Source organism: Alosa alosa, chromosome 2, assembly GCF_017589495.1.
Source record: "Alosa alosa isolate M-15738 ecotype Scorff River chromosome 2, AALO_Geno_1.1, whole genome shotgun sequence".
Taxonomy (NCBI): domain Eukaryota; kingdom Metazoa; phylum Chordata; class Actinopteri; order Clupeiformes; family Clupeidae; genus Alosa; species Alosa alosa.
Genome location: NC_063190.1, coordinates 35,110,358 through 35,133,006, shown reverse-complemented (window position 1 = coordinate 35,133,006; position 22,649 = coordinate 35,110,358). Strand labels below are relative to the sequence as shown.

The window sequence follows — 22,649 nt, the reverse complement described above, 5'->3', positions numbered from 1 at the left end:
CACTGTATAACTTTGGAATTACTTACAGAAGTACTCATTCCTCATAATAAAGCTGTTATTTGGCAACATGATAATGATTTTAAAAAGATTTGCGGTAACACTTTACTTGACGGGTGAGTTCATAACACATTCATAGCAGCTGTCATAAACTGCACATAAAGCATTCATGACTTTTTCATGAGACATGACTCCACATTCATACCAAACCTTTCATGAATGTGGAAGACAGAACGACGAGAACTTGTCAAAATAAAAGTCAAAATAAAAGCAGCATTGCCATTTTTCTCTCCAGCCTTTGTAAATATTTCATGAATATCTTATGAAGTCTACATCGAATGTCACTTTACTATACAAGTTGTGAAGTATTTGTAATCACTGAGTTTAACACTGGGAGGTAAACTAGCCTACATTCAGCTGACCCATATTTGTGTAACCTGGAACAGTTGGACATTCCCAGTAGCAAAAGATGAGAAATCATCTGCAAAGGTTACATCATAAAACAAAAAAAAAAATTATGAAACAAAAATTTGCTTGACCATGTTCTGTCTTTTTGGCACTGGAGTAGCAGCCCATTGACTCAGATGTGACGTGATCAGGTAAGAGGTTTGGAACAAAAACGGCAATGCTGCTTTGTGATTGTTGCACTTTTATTTTGACAAGTTGTCGTCGTTCTGTCTTCCACATTCATGAAAGGTTTGGTATGAACGTAGAGTCGTGTCTCATGAAACAGTTATGAATGCTTTATGTGCAGTTTATGACAGCTGCTATGAATGTGTTATGAACTCACCCGTCAAGTAAAGTGTTACCAGATTTGCTCATCATAATAATGCTTTTATTTTGCAACATGATAATTTTGCAATGAAAGCCATGGTTGTCTGTAGTGTCATGTTTTGTCTCCATTGGTCTCAGTGTTGGTGAGTCGTATATATGCAGCGTCATGTTTTGTGTCTCCATTGGTCTCAGTGTTGGTGAGTCGTATATCTGCAGTGTCATGTTTTGTGTCTCCATTGGTCTCAGTGTTGAGTCGTATATCTGCAGTGTCATGTTTTGTGTCTCCATTAGTCTCAGTGGTGAGTCGTATATCTGCAGCGTCATGTTTTGTGTCTCCATTGGTCTCAGTGTTGGTGAGTCGTATATCTGCAGTGTCATGTTTTGTCTCCATTCGTCAGTGTTGCAGAGTCGTATTGTTAGGTGCGTCTACCTCTTTTGCGCTTGCGACCTTGTAGTTGGTAGGAACCACGGGATTGTCTAGCAGCCGGCCGCTCCACCACAGCCCTGCCCCTTGGCGTCCTGGGCGGCGTGTGTGTGTCTGGAGGGACGGTGGCGTGGGCGTTGCGCTCCATGGTGCTGGCGATCCTCTCCAGGCTGCGGCTGACGGAGAGCAGGAGGGGCTGCGTGCGGCTCTCCATCCTGCGGAGGCGCGTGTCCAGGCCGCGGCGCAGAGCTCCCAGCTCCCCCTGCAGCACCGCCAGGCCTCCACGCTGCACCTCCAGCAGCTCCGACTCCCACCGCCTCCGCCCCGCACACACACACTCACACACACACACACCACCCGTGCTGCCTCCCTCTGGGGGACCGACGGAAGCTCCATCGGCCCCGCTGGGCCCATCCTCTGCTCCAGCTGCAGGCCTTTCGTTGGGGGGTGGTGTTGGGGTGGGTGGTGCAGGTGTTGGAGGTGGTGCGGGTGTGAGTGTTGGGGTGGGTGGTGCAGGCCTCTCATTGGGGGGTGGTGTTAGGGTGGGTGGTGCAGGTGTTGGAGGTGGTGCGGGTGTGAGTGTTGGGGTGGGTGGTGCAGGCCTCTCATTGGGGGGTGGTGTTGGGGTGGGTGGTGCAGGTGGTGAGGGTGTGAGTGTTGGTGAGTCGTATATCTGCAGTGTCATGTTTTGTGTCTCCATTGGTCTCAGTGTTGGTGAGTCGTATATCTGCAGTGTCATGTTTTGTGTCTCCATTGGTCTCAGTGTTGGTGAGTCGTATATCTGCAGTGTCATGTTTTGTGTCTCCATTGGTCTCAGTGTTGGTGAGTCGTATATCTGCAGTGTCATGTTTTGTGTCTCCATTGGTCTCAGTGTTGGTGAGTCGTATATCTGCAGTGTCATGTTTTGTGTCTCCATTGGTCTCAGTGTTGGTGAGTCGTATATCTGCAGTGTCATGTTTTGTGTCTCCATTGGTCTCAGTGTTGGTGAGTCGTATATCTGCAGTGTCATGTTTTGTGTCTCCATTAGTCTCAGTGGTGAGTCGTATATCTGCAGTGTCATGTTTTGTGTCTCCATTAGTCTCAGTGGTGAGTCGTATATCTGCAGTGTCATGTTTTGTGTCTCCATTAGTCTCAGTGGTGAGTCGTATATCTGCAGTGTCATGTTTTGTGTCTCCATTGGTCTCAGTGTTGGTGAGTCGTATATCTGCAGTGTCATGTTTTGTGTCTCCATTGGTCTCAGTGTTGGTGAGTCGTATATCTGCAGTGTCATGTTTTGTGTCTCCATTGGTCTCAGTGTTGGTGAGTCGTATATCTGCAGTGTCATGTTTTGTGTCTCCATTGGTCTCAGTGTTGGTGAGTCGTATATCTGCAGTGTCATGTTTTGTGTCTCCATTGGTCTCAGTGTTGGTGAGTCGTATATCTGCAGTGTCATGTTTTGTGTCTCCATTGGTCTCAGTGTTGGTGAGTCGTATATCTGCAGTGTCATGTTTTGTGTCTCCATTGGTCTCAGTGTTGGTGAGTCGTATATCTGCAGTGTCATGTTTTGTGTCTCCATTGGTCTCAGTGTTGGTGAGTCGTATATCTGCAGTGTCATGTTTTGTGTCTCCATTGGTCTCAGTGTTGGTGAGTCGTATATCTGCAGTGTCATGTTTTGTGTCTCCATTGGTCTCAGTGTTGGTGAGTCGTATATCTGCAGTGTCATGTTTTGTGTCTCCATTGGTCTCAGTGTTGGTGAGTCGTATATCTGCAGTGTCATGTTTTGTGTCTCCATTGGTCTCAGTGTTGGTGAGTCGTATATCTGCAGTGTCATGTTTTGTGTCTCCATTGGTCTCAGTGTTGGTGAGTCGTATATCTGCAGTGTCATGTTTTGTGTCTCCATTGGTCTCAGTGTTGGTGAGTCGTATATCTGCAGTGTCATGTTTTGTGTCTCCATTGGTCTCAGTGTTGGTGAGTCGTATATCTGCAGTGTCATGTTTTGTGTCTCCATTGGTTGCAAGTGATGGTGCAGTTCCTGTTTCGGTCGTGGCTGCGGCTAGTGTGAACCAAAAAAAACACACGGAGGAGAGATTTGTTACATGAGGTTGTTTCAGTGTCTGAGTCAGTTTTATACAGGCCTATGCAAATGTATGTTAAAGATGTAAAGGTTTAGGCTAACATTGCTGTCAGCCTTTGTTCTTTATTCAAGAATAGATCATTCTCCAAGCCCATTCATTATGTAAGGCTCACTACTGACTAGAGGGCCTCAGAGACAAGCAAACAAAGTGTAGTTTGACAGCATGACTGAGCTCTCTCACCTGTGAGTTTGACAGTGTGACTGAGCGCTCTCACCTGTGAGTGTGTAGTTTGAGCTCTCTCCCCTGTGAGTGTGTAGTTTGAGCTCTCTCACCTGCAAGTGTGTAGTTTGAGCTCTCACCTGTGAGTGTGTAGTTTGTGTATAAGTATAAGTATATAAGTAAGTATTTTTTGATCCCGTGAGGAAAATTAGGTCTCTGCATTTATCCCAATCCGTGAATTAGTGAAACGCACACAGCACACAGTGTACACACAGTGAGGTGAAGCACACACTAATCCTGGCGCAGTGAGCTGCCTGCAACAATAGCGGCGCTCGGGGAGCAGTGAGGGGTTAGGTGCCTTGCTCAAGGGCACTTCAGCCGTGCCTACTGGTCGGGGTTCGAACCACAACACTCCGGTTACAGGTCCGAAGTGCTAACCAGTAGGCCACGGCTGCCCCCTGACTGAGCTCTCTCACCTGTGAGTGTGTTCTCTGGGCCTTCTTGTGGCTCTGTTTTCACTGACGGGAGGAGTTCCGCGTGTGTGGGGCGTGTGTGAGGGAATGCTGCAGCCATTCCTGTGCCCCCCTGCAAAACAGAAATTATGTGTTTGCCGGTGGCATTATTGTTCTTGTGGCGTCGCCTGAAGTCGTTGAAGCGTTTGATGCAGGCGGCTGCCGTCTTAGTGGGGCCACAGCGAGCACCGTTGACCGTCGCCGTCACCTCTTCCCACGCCTGTCGGCGAGCCGATGACCGCGAAGCGTGCTGCCCGTCTCCGAAAATCTGGTGGCGGCGGGCGTTGATCTCACACAGCAGGACGGCCGTCTGCTCCTTGGTGAAACGCGAGCGGTGGACGATCTCCCCCTGCTGATGCGTGTCCAGGCTCCTGGCCCACACGTTCAAGGACTCCTGAGACCAACTGGGAGCCTCCACAGTGCCCTTCCCATGATCCCCTGCTTCACCCCCAGGTCCAGCTCCGCGTCCCTCAAACAATGAGATTACAGGTGTAGCTGGTGCAAGGACAAACACAAAACATGGGAGTCACTGAACAGATAATTACTCAGTTTATGCTACTGCAACTTCCTTGTAAAGCCCAACTCCGTAATCAACAATCACGTTGTTCACTTTTTTCAGTCAAATGTCAGTGTCTTATTTCCTTGTTCAACAAGCGGTTAAACATCTCTACATTCTGTCTGCCAGATGATGAGCACATGATGCCGACGATGGAACGATCCTTCTACACACCCATTCATTATCGACTGGTGCAGTCTCCACAGTCTCAGAGGCTACACACACACACACACACACACACACACACACACACACACACACAACAACAAGTAAACGTGAAGGCCACCTGTTATGCTGGCGGACTGAGCGTCCTCTCCCGCAGGTCCACTCTCTGGCCTTTGCGATGCCTTCGAGCCGACTCCATTGGCCTGCTTCATCTTGCTACGTCGGCTTTGAGGTTGGGCGTTTGCTTTATGGCAGCCCCGCGTCCCAAAATGTGGCCGAGGCCCGTGCTGTTGACCGCCAACGTGACCTCCTCCCACGCCCGGCGCGTCTCCGCCGGCGACACGCCTCTGCCGTAGATGATGTGGTAGCGAGCGTGGACCTCGCGCACCAGGATGCCCAGCTCCTCCTGAGTGAAGCGCTCCTGCCGAACGCGGCCCATGATCTGAGAGTCCTGAAACACACACTGGCGCGGTCAGCACACTGGCGCGCACACTGTCAGCACACTGGCGCGGTCAGCAAACTGTCGCGCACACTGGCACGGTCAGCACACTGGCGCGGTCAGCACACTGGCGCGGTCAGCACACTGTCAGCACACTGGTGCGGTCAGCACACCGGCGCGGTCAGCACACTGCCGCGGTCAGCACACTGTCAGCACACTGGCGCGGTCAGCACACTGGCGCGGGTGCAGTCAGCACACTGGCGCGGTCAGCACACTGAATTTGTTTTGAAAAGCAAATATTATCGGCTAAGCCTGTGATCACAGCCACGTCTGACTGGTTACTTAAGTATAAGTATATACTCTTTTGATCCCGTGAGGGAAATTTGGTCTCTGCATTTATCCCAATCCGTGAATTAGTGAAACATACACAGCACACAGTGAGGTGAAGCACACACTAATCCCGGCAGTGAGCTGCCTGCATCAACAGCGGCGCTCGGGGAGCAGGTCGGGGTTCGAACCGGCAACCCTCCGGTTACAGGTCCGAAGTGCTAACCAGTAGACCACGGCTGCTCTTGCCACTTCCATAATGAAAAGACTTTTCTGCTTGTTTGCATGCAATGTAAGACATTCCCCATCTTGTCAATCCTGGGTAGTCATTTTGCACCAAGGGTGTACTAAACTCGTCTCATACTGACTTAAAGGCAAGTGTGAAGGTACCGTTAAGTAAGGACCGTATTCGTCAATGGAGGGCCAGCCGGACACAACTGGACTGATGCTCTCCTCTGGCGGGGCGTCTGAGCCTCCTACATCAGCGATATGAGAGAAGAGCACGCATGAACATGAGCCCCAAACTATCAACTACAGAAATCTCTTCATAACAGATAAATAGACTAGACGGACAGACAAAACATGATAGATAGATAGATAGATAGACCATGATAGAGAGATAGATCATGATTGATAGATAGATAGATAGATAGATAGATAGATAGATAGATAGACCATGATAGAGATAGATCATGATTGATAGATAGATAGATAGATAGATAGACCATGATAGAGATAGATCATGATTGATAGATAGATAGATAGATAGATAGATAGACCATGATAGAGATAGATCATGATCGATAGATAGATAGACCATGATAGAGATAGATCATGATTGATAGATAGATAGATAGATAGATAGACCATGATAGAGAGATAGATCATGATTGATAGATAGATAGATAGATATAACATGCTAGAGAGATAGATCATGATGGATAGATATATAGATAGATAGATAGTTTATTATTTGGATAGATTGTTTAATGTCCCCGGGTGGATAATTGTTTTCATATATCCGTTCATGTTCACCTTCATCATCTTCGGTTTTAAATGGAGCTGGAGTGTCTGGCGTTCCCCAGGATTCAGTCACATGTTCTAAACCGACTTGAGCAACTAAGTAGTTTCCTCCACTGCTGTCGGAGTCCGACAGGTCCACCTGAAAGCCAGCGAGACAAGATGTAGGACTGCCGTCCACCTTAAGGCTAGCGAGACAAGGTGTAGGACTGCCGTCCAAGTCCTGATGCAAACCAACACATAGGCGAGACACTCAAAATTACTGACAACAACTCTGATCTGCTTTGAGAATGTTGTCCCTACAGATTCCAATCCATGAAGCACTAAAAAGTAGAATCAATGCATATTCTGTATCCTGGGTTCATATTCTGTACCCTGTGTGCATATTCCTGAAGACCTGGGGCCCTCATTTGAATAATGGGCAAAGTGCAAAGTCTGTCTCTGGGCAAAGTTCTTGTGCATGAACTCATGGCATCATGTGGCATGTGACCGCTTTAGCTGACCCACCACTGTTTTTGAGCTTTTAGCTGACCCACCACTTTTTTTGCTTCAAATCTTTCTCATGGTATTTCGTTTGCAAATAGATTTTGCATAGTTATTATGAAAGCTTTGCCCATGCATTTGAAATTAGGGGCCCCAATGTTTACACACTGATAACACCCATGATAGCATTTTTATCTTATTTTCATAGTACGCCAAGTTTATGAAGGTACACCACCATGCCACATTGATGTCAACCCAAATTCGCCTGTGGTCCGAAAGACTACCTGATGATAGGTATACGATATCATGACATGATATGATTTGCGTGGAGTAGGCCTCATTACAAAGCATTCAGGATGTGCCTGCAGGATTCAGTGGGATGTGAGCATACAAGATTGATAAGCTACGTGATGTGATGTATGATAGTAGGCCTAATCAGTATGATGGCATATAATACCTTTATACTTACAAATGTAATGAAATTCGACAGTAGGCTATAGGCCTAATGTTTTGCAATTATGGGCACCCCGCTCTATTTAGGACCATAGACAGTAAAAAAATAATAAAAAGGACGCTCAATTTCCGTCTGATAGCCTACGTCAATGCTTTACTTCCGTATATCTAACTAACAAGCATAATAAAATGAGACATAGCTGCGTTCTCTATGAGAACATTAAGAGCCCTCTTAACTTGTAAGTTAGGGCGCATGGAACAAGCAGCACCTGCTTGATGATTATCGTTGACCCCTCCGGTGTGCTTGGATCCAGAACTTTCCAGCGCTTGACTTCGATAAAATCTCCATCTGTTTTCTGGTGCACTGACAGGTCAGTTTCACTTCGAAGTTTCTTTGCTAGTCCCATGAAAACACCGTTGCTGGACATAAATTCACGGTCCTTCGCTAAACACCAACACTGTGGAGGCTCGCTCAGGTGTCTATTGAGCCCTGCTCGCAAACCCATAAACCCACTGAATCCATACGATTCCCCTCTCCCATTTCTCACCGTGATATAAAACTTGCACAGTATTTCATTCAATTCTGTTTTTGAGACCACATTAAAGTCAATAACATGCCCGAGGTGCTCGAAGCACCAGTTTTGAAAACAACGAACGGCCCACTTTGTTTGACCTACTGCCTTTTTGCGTTCGTTGTTTTGCGATTCATTATCTTTTTTAGTTGTCATGCCCTCGTCCTCGCTCGTATCCATCAAATCACACGACTGTCACAGCTCAAAGTAAACGAATGATACGAATAAACCGGATCACATCTTCTGCATATGGCAAAAGTCCTTCCGCATTACTACGACACGTAGGTCCGACAAGTCACATGGAGTTTAATTACGGGAGTGTTCGAAAGTATGGCGCGCAGCGTCGTCAATGTTGATTATATCTTGCCTTTTGTGTCAGCATGACAATAACTGTCATTATTGTACTTATTGACGAGAAACTTGCCAACATGTCATAACCTTCTTAAATGAGTGTTGTACTTTGAGAGCAAAGATTAACCGGAGTCACATTACTTGTTTGTTTACGCAAACCTGGCCAATAAAGCTGATTCTGATTCTGATTCAACTTGGCCCAAGTAGGTTAGTAAACCCAATAGCCTACTTTTGATGATGTGATGACATTATAAAAAAACAATGAATAGCCTCTGACTGGTGCTGACTTAGTAATTTGCCATGTTGTAATCAGAATATTGAGATTCAGGAAGACGATCTGGTGCAAGATGAGTCCACTCCCCACACTCCCACACCAAGCTCAAGTTTCTTAAGAACTTTCATCATCAGTTTCTTGATAACTTTAATCATCAAATCAGAACACATGGAACCGGTTCTCCTGCAACATTGCTCACAAAGTTGCCCCATGTATCACCTAAGGCAACACAATGAAAATTTCAGTAGACCTATTTATGCCCCGTAGGGTCAATAAACAACATTTATCACTTACACGGTTCCCAGTTAGTTGAAAAACACTATAGAAGGAATCCTGATCCTGGCTGATCAACAGTGCCACACAGTGCAATATTAAACAATCTGAGCATGCATTGATAATATCGGGGACTTGTCTCAACTTGGTTGTGACCAGGCCCGGGGTGGGTAATCGGGAGAATCAGGAGAATTCCCGGTGGGCCGCTTCACTTTTGGGCCGGTCGAGGAAAAAAAAATACAAAAGAAAATACACAGAAAATCCCTTGTTCAGTAAGGCAGAGGCACGTAGTCTATACCCAAAGTCCTTTTAGGCAAGTTCCTCCACTCAACGGCCATATTGCAACGCTTTTTGGGCACTCATCGGGCATCCTATTCGGCAGAAATGTGCGTGCGCAAGGCTTCACGACACCAATCTTGCTCCAGCGGCATGATTGGCACGATGTCTTCACATCACACCACATGATTGGCTCAATGTATTCACATGTCGAAGTTTTGCCGAGGAAGGGGTGGGATATGTGTAGACAACGGCCATATTGGCGTTACAAATAGCCCCATGCATTTCTATGGAGGATTTTTTGCTGTGTCTCCTCATTAGAAAGTCTCTGGTATACCCACTTAAAAAGCATCACCATCTCAGTATACCCACTTAAAACAGACAAGGATAGGTATTAATATTTGGCCTTTTCCACAATGCGAGCTAGCCCAGGGTCAGCTCCACGTTCAGCATTCGCATTGGTAGTCACAGGGAAACAGGAGTAGGAAAGAGACGACAGTCCAGACCACAGCGAGGGAGTTGTTCACAACCAAAACCCAGCATGAAGTGCACAGTTTGTACCGACCAGCGACGAGCAACTTGCGTACCAAACAATTTGGGAGAGCTTCTTTTGTGTTTGTCGGGAAGGAAGTTACGTACCCGTGACCCCCAGGTGATTGCAATTAGTCGTGATCCTGACCTGATCACATGGTGAAGCACTGTTTCGTTATGGTTTGCTAAGGAGTAACCCACTGCTTGAAATAGTGGAGAGCTGGGATGAGAACATTGTGTCAAATCTTCGCATTGTATCGCGGAGTGATTTATTATTAGCTGTGCAAAGTCTGAGTTGAAATGTCCAGGGATATTCCAACTCATGGAACGTCTCTCGGCCAATCAGAAACAAATAAATAGTTTCATAGAACCCAATTGTATAACTAGCACTAACCTGGCATAGTATAGTTATTGTAAAGACTGTAATGACACATTAGGACAACTTAAACATTACACAATGCAAATGGTAGAAATTATGTGATTAGAAGACATCAAATATGGTTAACCTTACCTTTCTTGCAAAAAAGACCAGGCGCGACACAAAATTACTGGATCCCGGACTGATAGATGTAACGTTAAATCCTTGCAGTGAGTGCAGTGAAGTGCAGCCTTGTAGCAATAGGATAATGGTGCGCAGCAAATGGGATTTTGTGCGCAGCTTTTTGATTTAGTGTTGTCTTACACTTCCTATGTTTCATGGACTGTAACGGTAGGCTATGTGTTTATGTAGTCATTTTAATACAGAATTAACTTTGATGAAAGTATAATCAGTCACTTCAACCCCCCCCAAAGAAAAACTCGTCGGATCTGCACGATTGACACAAGTCCCCCAGACAGCCGTGAAAAAGGCGGCATCCGCCAAAAGGCGCGCTGTTTGCATCCCTGCTAACATTAGCAGAGACACATTAGCCAAATGTATTCTTTCCTTTACAGTTCACTGTGTGCTTTAGCTTTCAGGCTTCATAGGTGCATTACTGCCACCAGTTGTTTGGGAATGGAATTGCATCTCTGATCGTCGTTCTCAACAAGTTTGACACTTATTGATGATTGACGGTACAGGGGCCAGTCAGGGGCCAATGAGATTTCAGATGGGGTCCGGGCCCCCTGTGGCCCCGCCCCTGGATGTAGAAAGAGGCCAGGAGGGACTGAATTGGCCAGATAGAATGTTGCTAAATTTGCCAAGCTTCCAGATTACAGACAAAGGTGGCAACTGGTAAAGAGAGATAGCCTATAGGCCAGGAGTCTCAAACTCCGGCCCGTGGGCCAAATCCGGCCCGCGACCTATGTCAAAATAATAATGTTATTCGACCCTTGAGGGTATTTTTAATTGCGATAAACAACGATACTGATTTAAATAGACGACAGATCCAAGTACGGTGACAAATCTCATTTGTACTCTCCACTATTTGCTATAGACATCCAGAGCTTGATTCAAACCCAAAATCGCTGCACAAAGTTTTCAGGAAATACTATTACACGCGAGAAACACGAAGACATGCATTTGTTCGTAATGATGCGGAAGCGATGCAGGCCATAGTTTTGCACAAATTGAAGCAGAAATAGGCCTACACCAAATGTTGAAAAACGTTGAGGTGTAATTAAGTCTTGGGTAGGCTATGTTATTCACCTATTCTGATTCTGATGGAGATTTATCTGCCTTTTGGAGATTACGATCGATCGTTTATTGACAGTGATCACGGTGCGTCTGTGAATGGAGGTGCGTCTTTGCGTGTATACGACAGTGTCCACTAAGCATACCATGCTTATTTCGACCCTCTGCCCAACATAGCTTGGAGGTTGCAGTGGTAATCGGGATGATAGTGTCCGTAATGGACGTGGTACAGACAGCAGGGGTAGTAGAAATAGGGCTCTGAAGAACTACAAAGTCACCCGCGATAGGAACTGATTTGACCAGGAGGCACTTTATTGTAGGCCTTGTGGATGGACGTGGTACAGACAGCAGGGGTAGTAGAAATAGAGCTCTGAAAAACTACAAAGTCACCCGCGATAGGAACTGATTTGACCAGGAGGCACTTTATTGTAGGCCTTGTGGATATAGGTTAGTAATAGTTTACTATTGTTGGTATACATGGCCTACTGTTTTCCTGTTAATTTGTTATGTGGTTAATATGACAAAAAAGAAAGTAAACCTGCTCAAATATGTTCAACTTCCAGTATTTACTGAAAGGTGCATAATTTGAGGTGCTTGCCATCCAGTGGCAAATTAGATGGGTAAATGTACCCCCTTCATAAACTTTTGTTTATACTCAAAGATTTTTTCATTTACAGTAGGACTTTATCTCTTTATCTCACTTTCAAGCCCTGGCCTTTTGAAATTTTGATATAAAAATCCAATGGTGTTGCTTTCTTAACCCTGACGCCTAGTTTGCCAGGTTTAAAAAAACCTGAGAGGAAAATATTTGTATTTGGTGTGAAACACACACATAGGCTTACCTGTTTTTATTTTTTTTTGTTTGTTTTTATAATTTGTATTAATATTTATTTTATCATTATTTTATTTATAAGCTAAGGTTGCTAGCACAGGTGTCTAAAAATAGATAAAAAGACTTGCACTTTCAGTTTGTAGTTTTGTGTTTGAAAATACAGTATTTGAGAAAAACATTGCATTTTAGAAAATAGCCGTTCTTTTTTTGTATTATTATTCTTTAACACTGACATGGCCCTCCAATCAGATGACATTGGCAAAAGTGGCCCCCGGCTCATTTGAGACCCCTGCTATAGGCAATGATTAGCCTATTGGCAATGCAATTATTGGGCTAATATTGGACGTTTGTTGTCAAGCTATTCGCAAGCAACATATTAAATTACTTAAAATATTAACCTTTTGTAAAATTGAAGCTTGATCTTTGTAGGCCTATGCAATAAAAATTGTAGCCTCTGAGCAGCAGATCAACCAGTCGACCACTGAAAATGATGAGCCCGAAATTAGTGATGAGGAGGCCATGACTACAGGGACAAGCAGAGAGGATAATTTCTAGTTATTTAATGTAAGAAAGAGCAATTATGCTACATGATAAACCTATATGCCTTGTTTGCTCAGAAGAGGGTGTAGTAAAGGAGTAAGCTAAATCATCAAACAACAATATAGCCTACCCATGCAAAAACATGTAGCCTAAACATTAGTTCAATATGCCTCTGTGGAAGCGTGGGATAGGATACATTTCAAAGGCTTTCTTTCTTTCTGTTTTTGTTAACTTCTCAGTTGAAGTGAATTATAACTTTTACACATTTGTTGAACCATGGTACTAATAAAAACTACAGGATAGTAAGAGCTGAAATGTTGCTTCATTTATCCAATTTCCACCACTATGGAAAACGTGGGCCGGTCTTGGGCCTGAAACTCCCGGGCTGAAAACTCCGGCCCTGGTTGTGACATTTTGAATGCATCACTGATACAGTATTTAGGCTATGAGATGTAACAGGTCAGCTGATCTGTTGACTGTTTGCAGGTTTATGGCATGTCTATAGGCAGAGAAAAGCTGTTATACTCAAACACTGTCCACTTAATCAATAGAGTCAGTGTACTGATGAAGGAATACATTAAATATGCAGATATGGAATGTTTGCTAAGTGATTTCATGCTCCCTTTAAAGAGTATTTTTAGTATTTTCAAAATACACAAATACAGTATTTTATTTTGATACATGGCTACTGTATGTTGTAGTTTATTTTGATGCACTTAAAATGAAAGCTACCTTGTGTAAGAACTTCTCCCATCTAGCGGTGAAATTCTATATGACAACCAACTGAATATTACTTTCTAGCCCCTTCCATTCCGAGCGCATTTTAACTCCTACAGTGGCCGTTTCATGCCAAGGTTAACATGGCTTTCAGTCAGGGGGTCAAGAGCGTGCAGATTAGCTTCGGCATGTTAGCATACGCCATTTTCAAATATGGCGCTGCATTTGGAACCAGCTCCATGCACGAAAATCCGTGTTGGGCACGAGCTCTCATGCGCGTACATGTTGGTGGACGGGTACCTATCCGGCGGCTACAGCCAAACGTTATTCAGTGCGCAAGGGCGTAGGTTTGGTCTCAGCTTTGGTGGGGACACATCCCCAACTCCTGTTGTCACAATACCAACATTATTGTTTCAATACCAATACTAAGTGAAGAATCTCAATTTCTATACTTTTGCGATTTTTTAAAACTTGATTTGGTTTGTGTGATTTGTGAGATCATTCACATCAGTGGCAATCATAGAATTTGAATGACCCTCCACACACACACACACACACACACACAAACACAGACATACATAGAAAGTGATGGTTGTCATCAGTGTTGGGCAAGTTATTTCAAAATCGTATTATGTATTACTCATTACTGTCATTTCAAAGTAATTTGTTACATTATAATATGTATCTGAATTGTAAGGCATTACACTACTATTGTATTACTTTTGAGTTACTTTCAACAAAATATCTAGAAATATGAATTTGGAATTCTAAATGCAGTTTATTATGCTCAATGCAGCTCATTGCACTTCTAATGGAGGGTGATGTGGTATAACATAATGACTGAGCTAGGCTTAAGGCTAACAACAGTAGAATGCAATAGGCACAGTGATGGCTCATGATGCAATACAAGGAACAATCATAGCCAGAATTTTGTTAAAAGCAGACCAAAGGTCAAAGTCTGGTCAATTGTGATAGAAATGCTGTACCTTTAGGCTTAGGCCTACTCATTAAAATTAACAGAGAGCCCACTACCTGTATATTGCAACCCAAAACTTAGACATGTCAAGATTTCTGAAACATGCAATATGTATTTCAAATACAAAATAGTATTTTGTCATTTTTATTTTATTGGGTTGAAGGAAATGGCTCTGTATTTTGTATCAAAATACTTTATTGGGTGTGTATTTTTGTATTTTAAAAATACTGCAAAATACTATATATGAAAAAAAAAAAAAAAAGTAGATACTACACACAGGTGTAATGAATAATTGGTAATTAGGCAACAATGGTTAATGTTTATACGAATAATCAGCTAATGTGAGAACAGCTGTGTTCAACGACATTCACAGCTTTTCAGTGACGGCCTTTGCTGAAGCATCAGCTCTGGTCTGAAGTATAAGTATAAATACTCTTTTGATCCCGTGAGGGAAATTTGGTCTCTGCATTTATCCCAATCTGTGAATTAGTGACACACACTCAGCACACACAGTGAGGTACCCACTAATCACGGCGCAGTGAGCTGCCTGCAACAACAGCGGTGCTCAGGGAGCAGTGAGGGGTTAGGTGCCTTGGTCAAGGGCACTTCAGCCGTTTTTTGGTTTCAAAAAATCCGACGTCGACAAACATTTTATGCAAGTGTTGTCGGGCTAAAGTTGTCGCCGGAGGCGGCAACACGAGCAACTTGCTCCACCACCTTAGCCGCAAGCATGTCTTGGAATATCAAGAATGAAGCTAAAGTCAGCACCCTCCACATCAACAGGTAACAAGGGGAAAGCAAAAGAAAAGTCAAGCCAAATGTCACTTCAAGACGCGTTTGCTAGAGGGACTCCCTATGACAGAAAAAGCAAACGATGGATTGAGATTACAGACTCTATCACTATCTACTTAGCCAAAGACATGGTGCCGCTTAGCACAGTCGAAAAGGAAGGCTTCGTGCAGATGATCCATACGCTGGATACTGGAGAGTTACTTGCAACAGGCCTGCAAGAGTCACTTGATTCCTGGGGGCTTTCAGAGCAGAAGCAGAGCCCGTCTACGGAGAGCCTGGCCACTCCGTATTAAGTCCCATTGTAACGAATTTTGGTTGCAGTTCCACCAGATTTCCACTGGGGGCGATCGCCATGAGTGCAGAATGAATGGGAGTCAATGGAGCTAGACGGCTAAATTTGTCTTTTTCACCTGATTGTCGTTGACAAATCTCAGATTTGATTGTAGTCTGTATAACTTCAACATGGGTTATAGGTCAAAAGTTGAATGAACGAGTACTTATGTCCTTTTGTTTTCTTACAGGTTGGGTCGTTGTTGCCCATAACACGCTAGCATTGTGCTAATGAGTGACGTCATTGACACGTTTGAAAGGCTTTTTAGAACGATTAAGTGACTTTTAAAAATATAATACTCAACCAAGTGTATTTTCCATGCCTCCCCTTTCGAATACAATATTCAAATGACTTGAAAAAAAATGATATCCCGACAAAAGTGGATTTTGAGGGGTACAGCTCCATAGACCTCCATGCATTCTGCACTCGTGGACGAGCGCCCTCATGTGGAACCACAGAAGGAACTGCAACCAGTTCAGAAACCGGAAGTTTTCCGAGAGTGGCAGTTCTCCCCTTATTAGACATTCTCTGGCAGAAGCTAGTGGCCATCACTACAGACAATGGAGCCAACATCAAGAAGGCTATCGAACTGAACAATTGGACAAGACTCCAGTGCTTTGGTCACAGGCTTCACCTAGCCATAGGTAAGCAATAGTTATTATATTAAAAGTGAACTGCAATTAATAGCTGTAAAATATTATTAAGGAGTTTTCAGTTTTTTCTTTTCATAATAATAATAATAATAATATTAATAATATTATTATCATCATCATCATCATCAATGTCTGATATAAGATTATTTTCAACTTGCTGCATGTGGATTTATTATAAATCATTTGGTTTGGTGCTAAAGTAAAATCAATGTTTTAATTTACATTACTATAAGTGAACTAATTTGTTATTTTTACAGAGAGAGGTGTGAAAGATGATCGCATACAACGTGCAGTAGGTGTCTGCAAAAAAATTGTGTCAGCCTTCTCATACTCTTGGAGGAAAAGGAGGGACCTGGCCAGTGTCCAGATCGACCTTCCAAAGCATGTGCTCACAACTGAGACGCCTACCAGGTGGGGATCACGTCAAATTATGATTCAACGAGTACTTGAGCAAGAGAGGGCCATTAGTCAGGTTCTAAAAGCTGACAAGAAATCAAGGCACGGTCCTTAGCTGGCAAGATGTGGATGTCCTAGAGGCAGTCAACAAGGTGTTGAGCCCACTCCAGGACTTCACAGATGCCTTGTCAGGAGAGCAATATGTCAGTGTCTCCTACCTCAAACCTGTGCTCAGTCTCTTCAACACATCCATTCTTGCTGAGGAAGAGAGTGATACTCAGCTGACGAAGGATGTGAAGAGAAACATTCTAGCCTACTTAAATGAAAAATATTCCGATCAGGTCACAGATGACCTGCTTGACATTGCATCCCTTCTTGATCCACGGTTTAGAACCAAGTCTATAGATAAAGAAAAGGTGGAGCAGGTTCTATCCAGAGCAGTTGAAGAGATGGTGTCACTAATAAAGGCTCAACAGGACACTCTCTCAGGGACTGCTTGTGCAGCAGCAGCAGAAGCAAAGCCTGTTCCTCCTCCTGAGGAAAAAAGAAAAAAGACTTTGGCCAGCTTTTTCAAAAAGCAGAGCAGCACCAGCACCAGCACCAGCAGCAGCAGCAGCAGCAGCACCAGCACCAGCACCAGCACCAGCAGCAGCACCAGCACCAGCAGCAGCAGCACCAGCACCAGCACCAGCAGCAGCAGCAGCAGCACACTGTCAGAAGAGGAAAGCATCAGAATGGAGCTGACAGTCTACTTACAGACCACAGAGGTTGACACTGATGCAGACCCTTTAGACTGGTGGAGATGCCATCAGACAAATTTCCCTCGCATTGCCAAGCTAGCTCGGCAGTATTTATGCATCCCTGCCACCAGTGCTCCATCCGAGAGAGCATTCAGCACTGGTGGCAACATTGTCACTTGCCACAGGGCCGCACTCAAACCAGATGCTGTGGACCGTCTGGTTTTCCTGGCTCAAAATGTGTAAATGTTTGATTGTGAAATGTGTGATTATTGCTTCTGTTATACAGGATAATCCTGTGAGCCAAGTTGCACTTTATATTTATTTTATGTTCAGTACTGGTTTCGAAGCAATACTTTTGAAGGAAGCAATAACTAATGCAAATTGCACAATTTTGTTAATTTTATTTGTTTGAATGTGTATACAGACCTCAAAGCAACACCAGTTTTATTTTTAGATTTACTTGAATACATGTTTAATGTACCTGGGCTTGAACTAATGCAAGTTGAACACCTTTTTGTATAAGTTGCCTTTGCATGCTGTTCAGTTCACTTTGTTTTATTATTTATTTGAATGTAAATATACCTCAAAGCCCATATTAATTAATGCATATGTATAATTATTGCAAGTTGCACTACTTTTTTGTATTTGTTTTATAAAAGATGTTTGAAATTTGCACAGTAAAAGTTGGTATTTTGACTGCAATGGTCTTTGCATTCTGATTCCTCACTTCATTAGAATCATGAGTGGCTCTTCTTTGTAAACAGCATCATTGTTTGGGCCCATACAAACCTGTATTACTACTAGTGTGGAGTTATTGTACAATAATCACTCATCTTGATCACAGTAAAATAGACCAATCAGAGTCTATCTACTGCAGTAGTTCCTTTCTCAACCAGTAGAAAATGCTGTGAACACCTGATTATGCATGGGGGGAAAAATACCGCCATATACCGTGAAACCGTTTAGAATTTTGAAAAATACTGTGATATACATTTTTGGTCATACCGCCCAGCACTACGACAAAGGCAACAATGTCGTTTTGTATCCAAGCCAATTAACAGAAAAAATGTCATATCTCAATGAACAACCCAACCCAATGAACTACAATGACATCAATAGATGGTAAGGTGTTGAGTGAGTTTGAATTCCCTTCCTTGTAGCATCCTTTTCTGCATTGCACAGTGGGGAGAAGTTCACCTTGTTTAATTAAATAACAATTCTATTTCATTATTAGCTGCATACTTGAGGTTGGAGATATTAAGGCAAGTCAAGTTTCTCACATACTGGAAGTTCAAGATATACAGCCTAATGATTTTCTTATTCAGTTCTACACTGGACTTGAATTACGAAATTCGGCACAGATACACAATTATGATTTTGGCCTATTGATTATAATGTGGTTAATTGTAAGTATAAGTATATTTGAATCACTGCATTTAAGAAAATATAATCTCTGCATTTATCCCAATCCGTGAATTAGTGAAACACTCAGCACACAGTGAGGTGAAGCACACACTAATCCCGGCGCAGTGAGCTGCCTGCAACAACAGCAGCGCTCGGGTAGCAATGAGGGGTCGGGTTCGAATCGGCAACCCTCCAGTTACAAGTCCGAAGCGCTAACCAGTAGGCCACGGCTGCCGAATTGAAAGCTCTGTCAGTCGTTTTGGATAAGCATCAGCTAGAAGTAAAATTATAGAAATTACTAAATGGAAATGGAAATTCTTGAATTATTCTTATTGCATACTGTATATCCAAAATGGCATGACCGGGGCCAAATTGTATTGTTTTTTACTGTATAGTTTATAGGCTCAATGTTTGTGATAAAAAAAGCTTTTTTGCAGTGCTTTCATACTTCCTTGAAAAAAGTATTTTGAGTATTTTCTAAATATAAAAATACAGTATTTTATTTCGATACATTAAAAATGAGGGTAGGCCTATTAGGTATTTTATTTTGAAATACATTCTGATGTATTTTTGCCCATCCCTGCCTGTTCCCAGCCTTAGCACAACACTTTGCGATGGTTAGCTTATCACCTGTGACGATATATGCTAGGCCTAAGTGACTGACCTATATGGGTGCGTTTGGAGATGCCTGATGAAATCAGACGTTGTTGCCACACACCTTGCATGTAGCTGTTCGCTTATTTCCTCTGTGCACGAAGTTTTTGTAACCGAAAGTAATGATAAAAGGCACTCCGGGAGGACTTCTTGTCGCCATGGTCAATGCATTTTTTATCTGTGAGTGTGCGCACATGCGTTACGTTGCACATTATAGCAAAGGGGCCATGCCGCTCGTTATACGTTTTCCAAAGTATACTGTATGTTGCAATAAAATAGAAATACATGAATACATTTCAATAATTGCATGAAATACAGCTTGTTCAGGAGTCTCGAAGCGTCCGAGTCTGAAGTCTTTTGAATGGAGTCGGAAGTCAAGTCTGAAGTCATTGTTTTTGCGACCTCATTGTTTTAGGCTAGTGAAAAATAGTTTTCGCAAGTGCAAGGATATGTGGATTCAATTAATCATGTTTGCTATGTCATTAGATAAAATAAATGTTAAAAAAACTAACAAGTCAAAGAAAAGTTTTATGGGATGAGATCATAGAAGAAATATCTGGTGTCTCGCAATGTTTTTTTCATTTCTATGGAAATGCACTTAGTTTATCTTTTATTTCTTTGCATTGTGCAGGCTACATTCACAAATACACTGCAAGATTGGCAGCCTAGTGGCTTATTTTCTGTGCTATAGCCTATGCGACTCTCCGTACGGCACACCCATATTCAACATGACTACTCCTAACTGGTTGAAAGATTGCAGAAGCTAGGTTTAGCTGTGACAATATCCTGGGTAATCCTAACAGCTAATGTTATTTTACACAGTAGGCTAAAATCCGAATTTGAAAGCCTGGTTACTAGTCGCCAGTTTGTATGGCTAGTTTGCCTACTAAGACTCTGCATAATGAAAAAGCTTTGTATGTCCCCTTTCTTCTTCTTCTTGGGTGGCATAGCTGATCTACAAACCACAAAAATGGGCAAACATGTACATGCTGAAGGGCAAAGGGAATATCAAAATGTTTTACTTTGGCCTTTTATGGGGTATGTATTGGCAGACAGCCCTGGTAACTTACAGTTGTCGTTAACACACCTGCTCGCTTGACTGCCACTGCAAAGTAGCCTGTGCATTGGCATTCTCCATGCGTGTAGCCTGCGTGTCAGATAACCCTGACGTTTCTTGTAATGTCGTGCTGGCTGTCGGAATGATCAGCAGTACAAATAAGTTCGCTAAAATATTGGTGGGGACACCAATGGCCAGAGGCTGTAGCAGTAGGCCTATGCTACTACATTTAAACACAATTGTTGCCCTTGAGGCATTCCAGCCTACGAATTTAATAACAAGTAGGCCTACATCATGCATAATTAAAAAATAACTCAACTTAAGCTACACAATAAGGTTTCCATTACAGCACAGCGCACATTCAATGAATGGGTGAAAGCGGCTTCCTTGTCTCGCAATAAACAGCTGGAAATTCCGACACTTTTTCAACTACATGAAACCTCACAGTGAGCCATCAAATACCCCCTATATTTAAGTGCCTATCAGTCTCAACATTTAGATATATAATAAAACAGTCCTAAAGTCAATTAAATCCAAAGCCAAACTGAAAATCGTCTGCTTTTGTATGCCGCACAATAAAACGCACAATGTAAGAAATAAAGGTCTCCCTCGCACACAATCCTGCCCCAAACATGCCAGCCTAAGCCTAAGTAAATAGCAGACCCCGGACATAATTTGAGGATTTACGGAAAGTGTGCAATCATACATGGACGCCTGGCAATGCTCTGGCCGTCTGTGCCTGACTCCGCTGCCTCATTTGGATGGTAACTCGACAGGTGAGTGCAAAAATTGGATGTTGTGGATGCGTAAGTAAACTGTTTTTTGCTGAGTCCGCAGACTACATCCTCTTTAAGGGTTACTTTACCTTCTGCAGTGTACAACCCAAAGTATTTCCAGACACCACATTTTAGATGAGTTGGGGACGTAATTGTCCGCTCAGGCTGGCCGCTCTGTGCGTTATCTTCCATTTTCGAAACAGGATGGCTATTGAGGTCTCTGGCTCCAGTCATTATTGTGGCTACTGGCTATTATTGGCTTGATTTGGTCATGGGCCAACGCTAGAATACGTTTAGAGCACCTGCTATGAGATGGCAAACAATAAAATAAAAAAACAAACTAATCATAGACTGTAAAAAAGGGCTACACATGGCACTAAAAACCGAATAGTTTATTTATAGTTCGACTACAGGTATTTCACATCATGTTCGAATGCATTTGCAGCAGCAGGCAGACTGCTCTTCGTTAGAGCCGCTGTTATCCAATGAAATTAAGTTGCGCTCCAGGGCGACTCCACGTGCGTTTTTTAACAGAAAAGTGAATTATTTTATAGATTTCAGTCGGATCCCTTGGCGTTATGCCGTAAAACCTATCAATCTGAGCATGCGTGACTCACATCGGGGAGTGACCATAGACAGTAAAAGAAAGGGAGTGACAGGGTGTTCAAAATTCGTTAAGGTCACGTGGTTCATGTAAACTTCAAAAAGTTCCCGGAAGTCATTGACAATGGATTAAAATGCATTAAATAAGCTACTGTTCAATGAGACACAGAGCCACAATTTTGGGTAATTGACAGACAATAAATGCATTGATATACAATATTTATAACACAGTGTAATTATTGTGTAAACTGTGTAGTTATCCTACCATTACAACAATAGGCTATTAAATTAAATTCCAGACTGTAGCCTGCTAAATATCGGAAGCTTTTTTCTCCCTCTGTGCATATGTGTCACTTAATATTAATTTCTGTACAAAACCAAGGCGGAGATTCTTTAGAAAACATAATAGCACCCACCCCATAAGTGTAGCCTAGGCCTATCTAAATTATCGTTATAAAAAAAAAAAAGACCTAGTAGGCCTCACATTGACTCAAGAGCTGTAGGCCTAAACAGTGTTTTGAGACTGCGTGTAGCCTACAAAAGCATGGAGATTTTAATTTTGCAACGAGAAACTGTAACACAGCTAGTCTAAGTCTAACATTAACTTGTTTTAGTTTTCTCCCCAACGTTTTCTCTGGTAGTTCTTCACTGATCTGAAAACTACCTTAGCTTAAAAGTTTTCTAACATCTCCAGTGTAATGGTGGGCATGTTAAGTTAACCGTAGCATTACCTACACAGTAACCCCATGGTAATGCGATGCGAGTGATCATAATAACATAAAACGTGATATAGTCCTTGATAAATAATCAGGCTATGAACTCATAAACAACAGCATTTTGTCACCGTTTGTCATTCACCGTGCTGT

At 43.0% G+C, this 22,649-nt stretch overlaps 2 protein-coding genes across 3 annotated transcripts in view; one reads left to right on the top strand and one right to left on the bottom strand.

The window, feature by feature from the left end:
- Positions 1-1,800: 1,800 nt before the first annotated feature.
- LOC125285445 lies at positions 1,801-8,271 on the bottom strand. Its single transcript, XM_048229901.1, has 7 exons — positions 7,693-8,271; positions 6,503-6,710; positions 5,858-5,943; positions 4,978-5,152; positions 4,823-4,945; positions 3,945-4,475; positions 1,801-3,227 (listed from the first exon to the last, which is right to left on the bottom strand). The coding sequence occupies exons 1-7, from the start codon at positions 8,173-8,175 to the stop codon at positions 1,801-1,803; spliced, it is 3,033 nt and encodes a 1,010-aa protein (XP_048085858.1). The 5' UTR covers positions 8,176-8,271.
- Positions 7,727-22,649, top strand: part of LOC125287352 (syncollin-like) — a 33,050-nt gene continuing 18,127 nt past the window's right edge. The window contains exon 1 of one of the 2 annotated variants that reach the window (XM_048233087.1): positions 7,727-7,794. The gene's annotated coding sequence lies outside the window, so the exon portion shown is untranslated. The remainder of the gene's footprint in view (positions 7,795-22,649) is intronic. The other variant, XM_048233077.1, reaches the window with a different exon arrangement.

Bases quoted from the DNA above. Each gene is read 5' to 3' on its own strand.
- LOC125285445 (XM_048229901.1), bottom strand. From the start codon at position 8,175: ATGGATACGAGCGAGGACGAGGGCATGACAACTAAAAAAGATAATGAA. The intron at 6,711-7,692 runs GTGCTGCTTGTT...GGTTTGCATCAG, and splicing joins CAACGATAATCATCAAGCAG to GACTTGGACGGCAGTCCTAC. The intron at 4,476-4,822 runs GTGGCCTTCACG...TCCTTGCACCAG, and splicing joins TCAGTCCGCCAGCATAACAG to CTACACCTGTAATCTCATTG.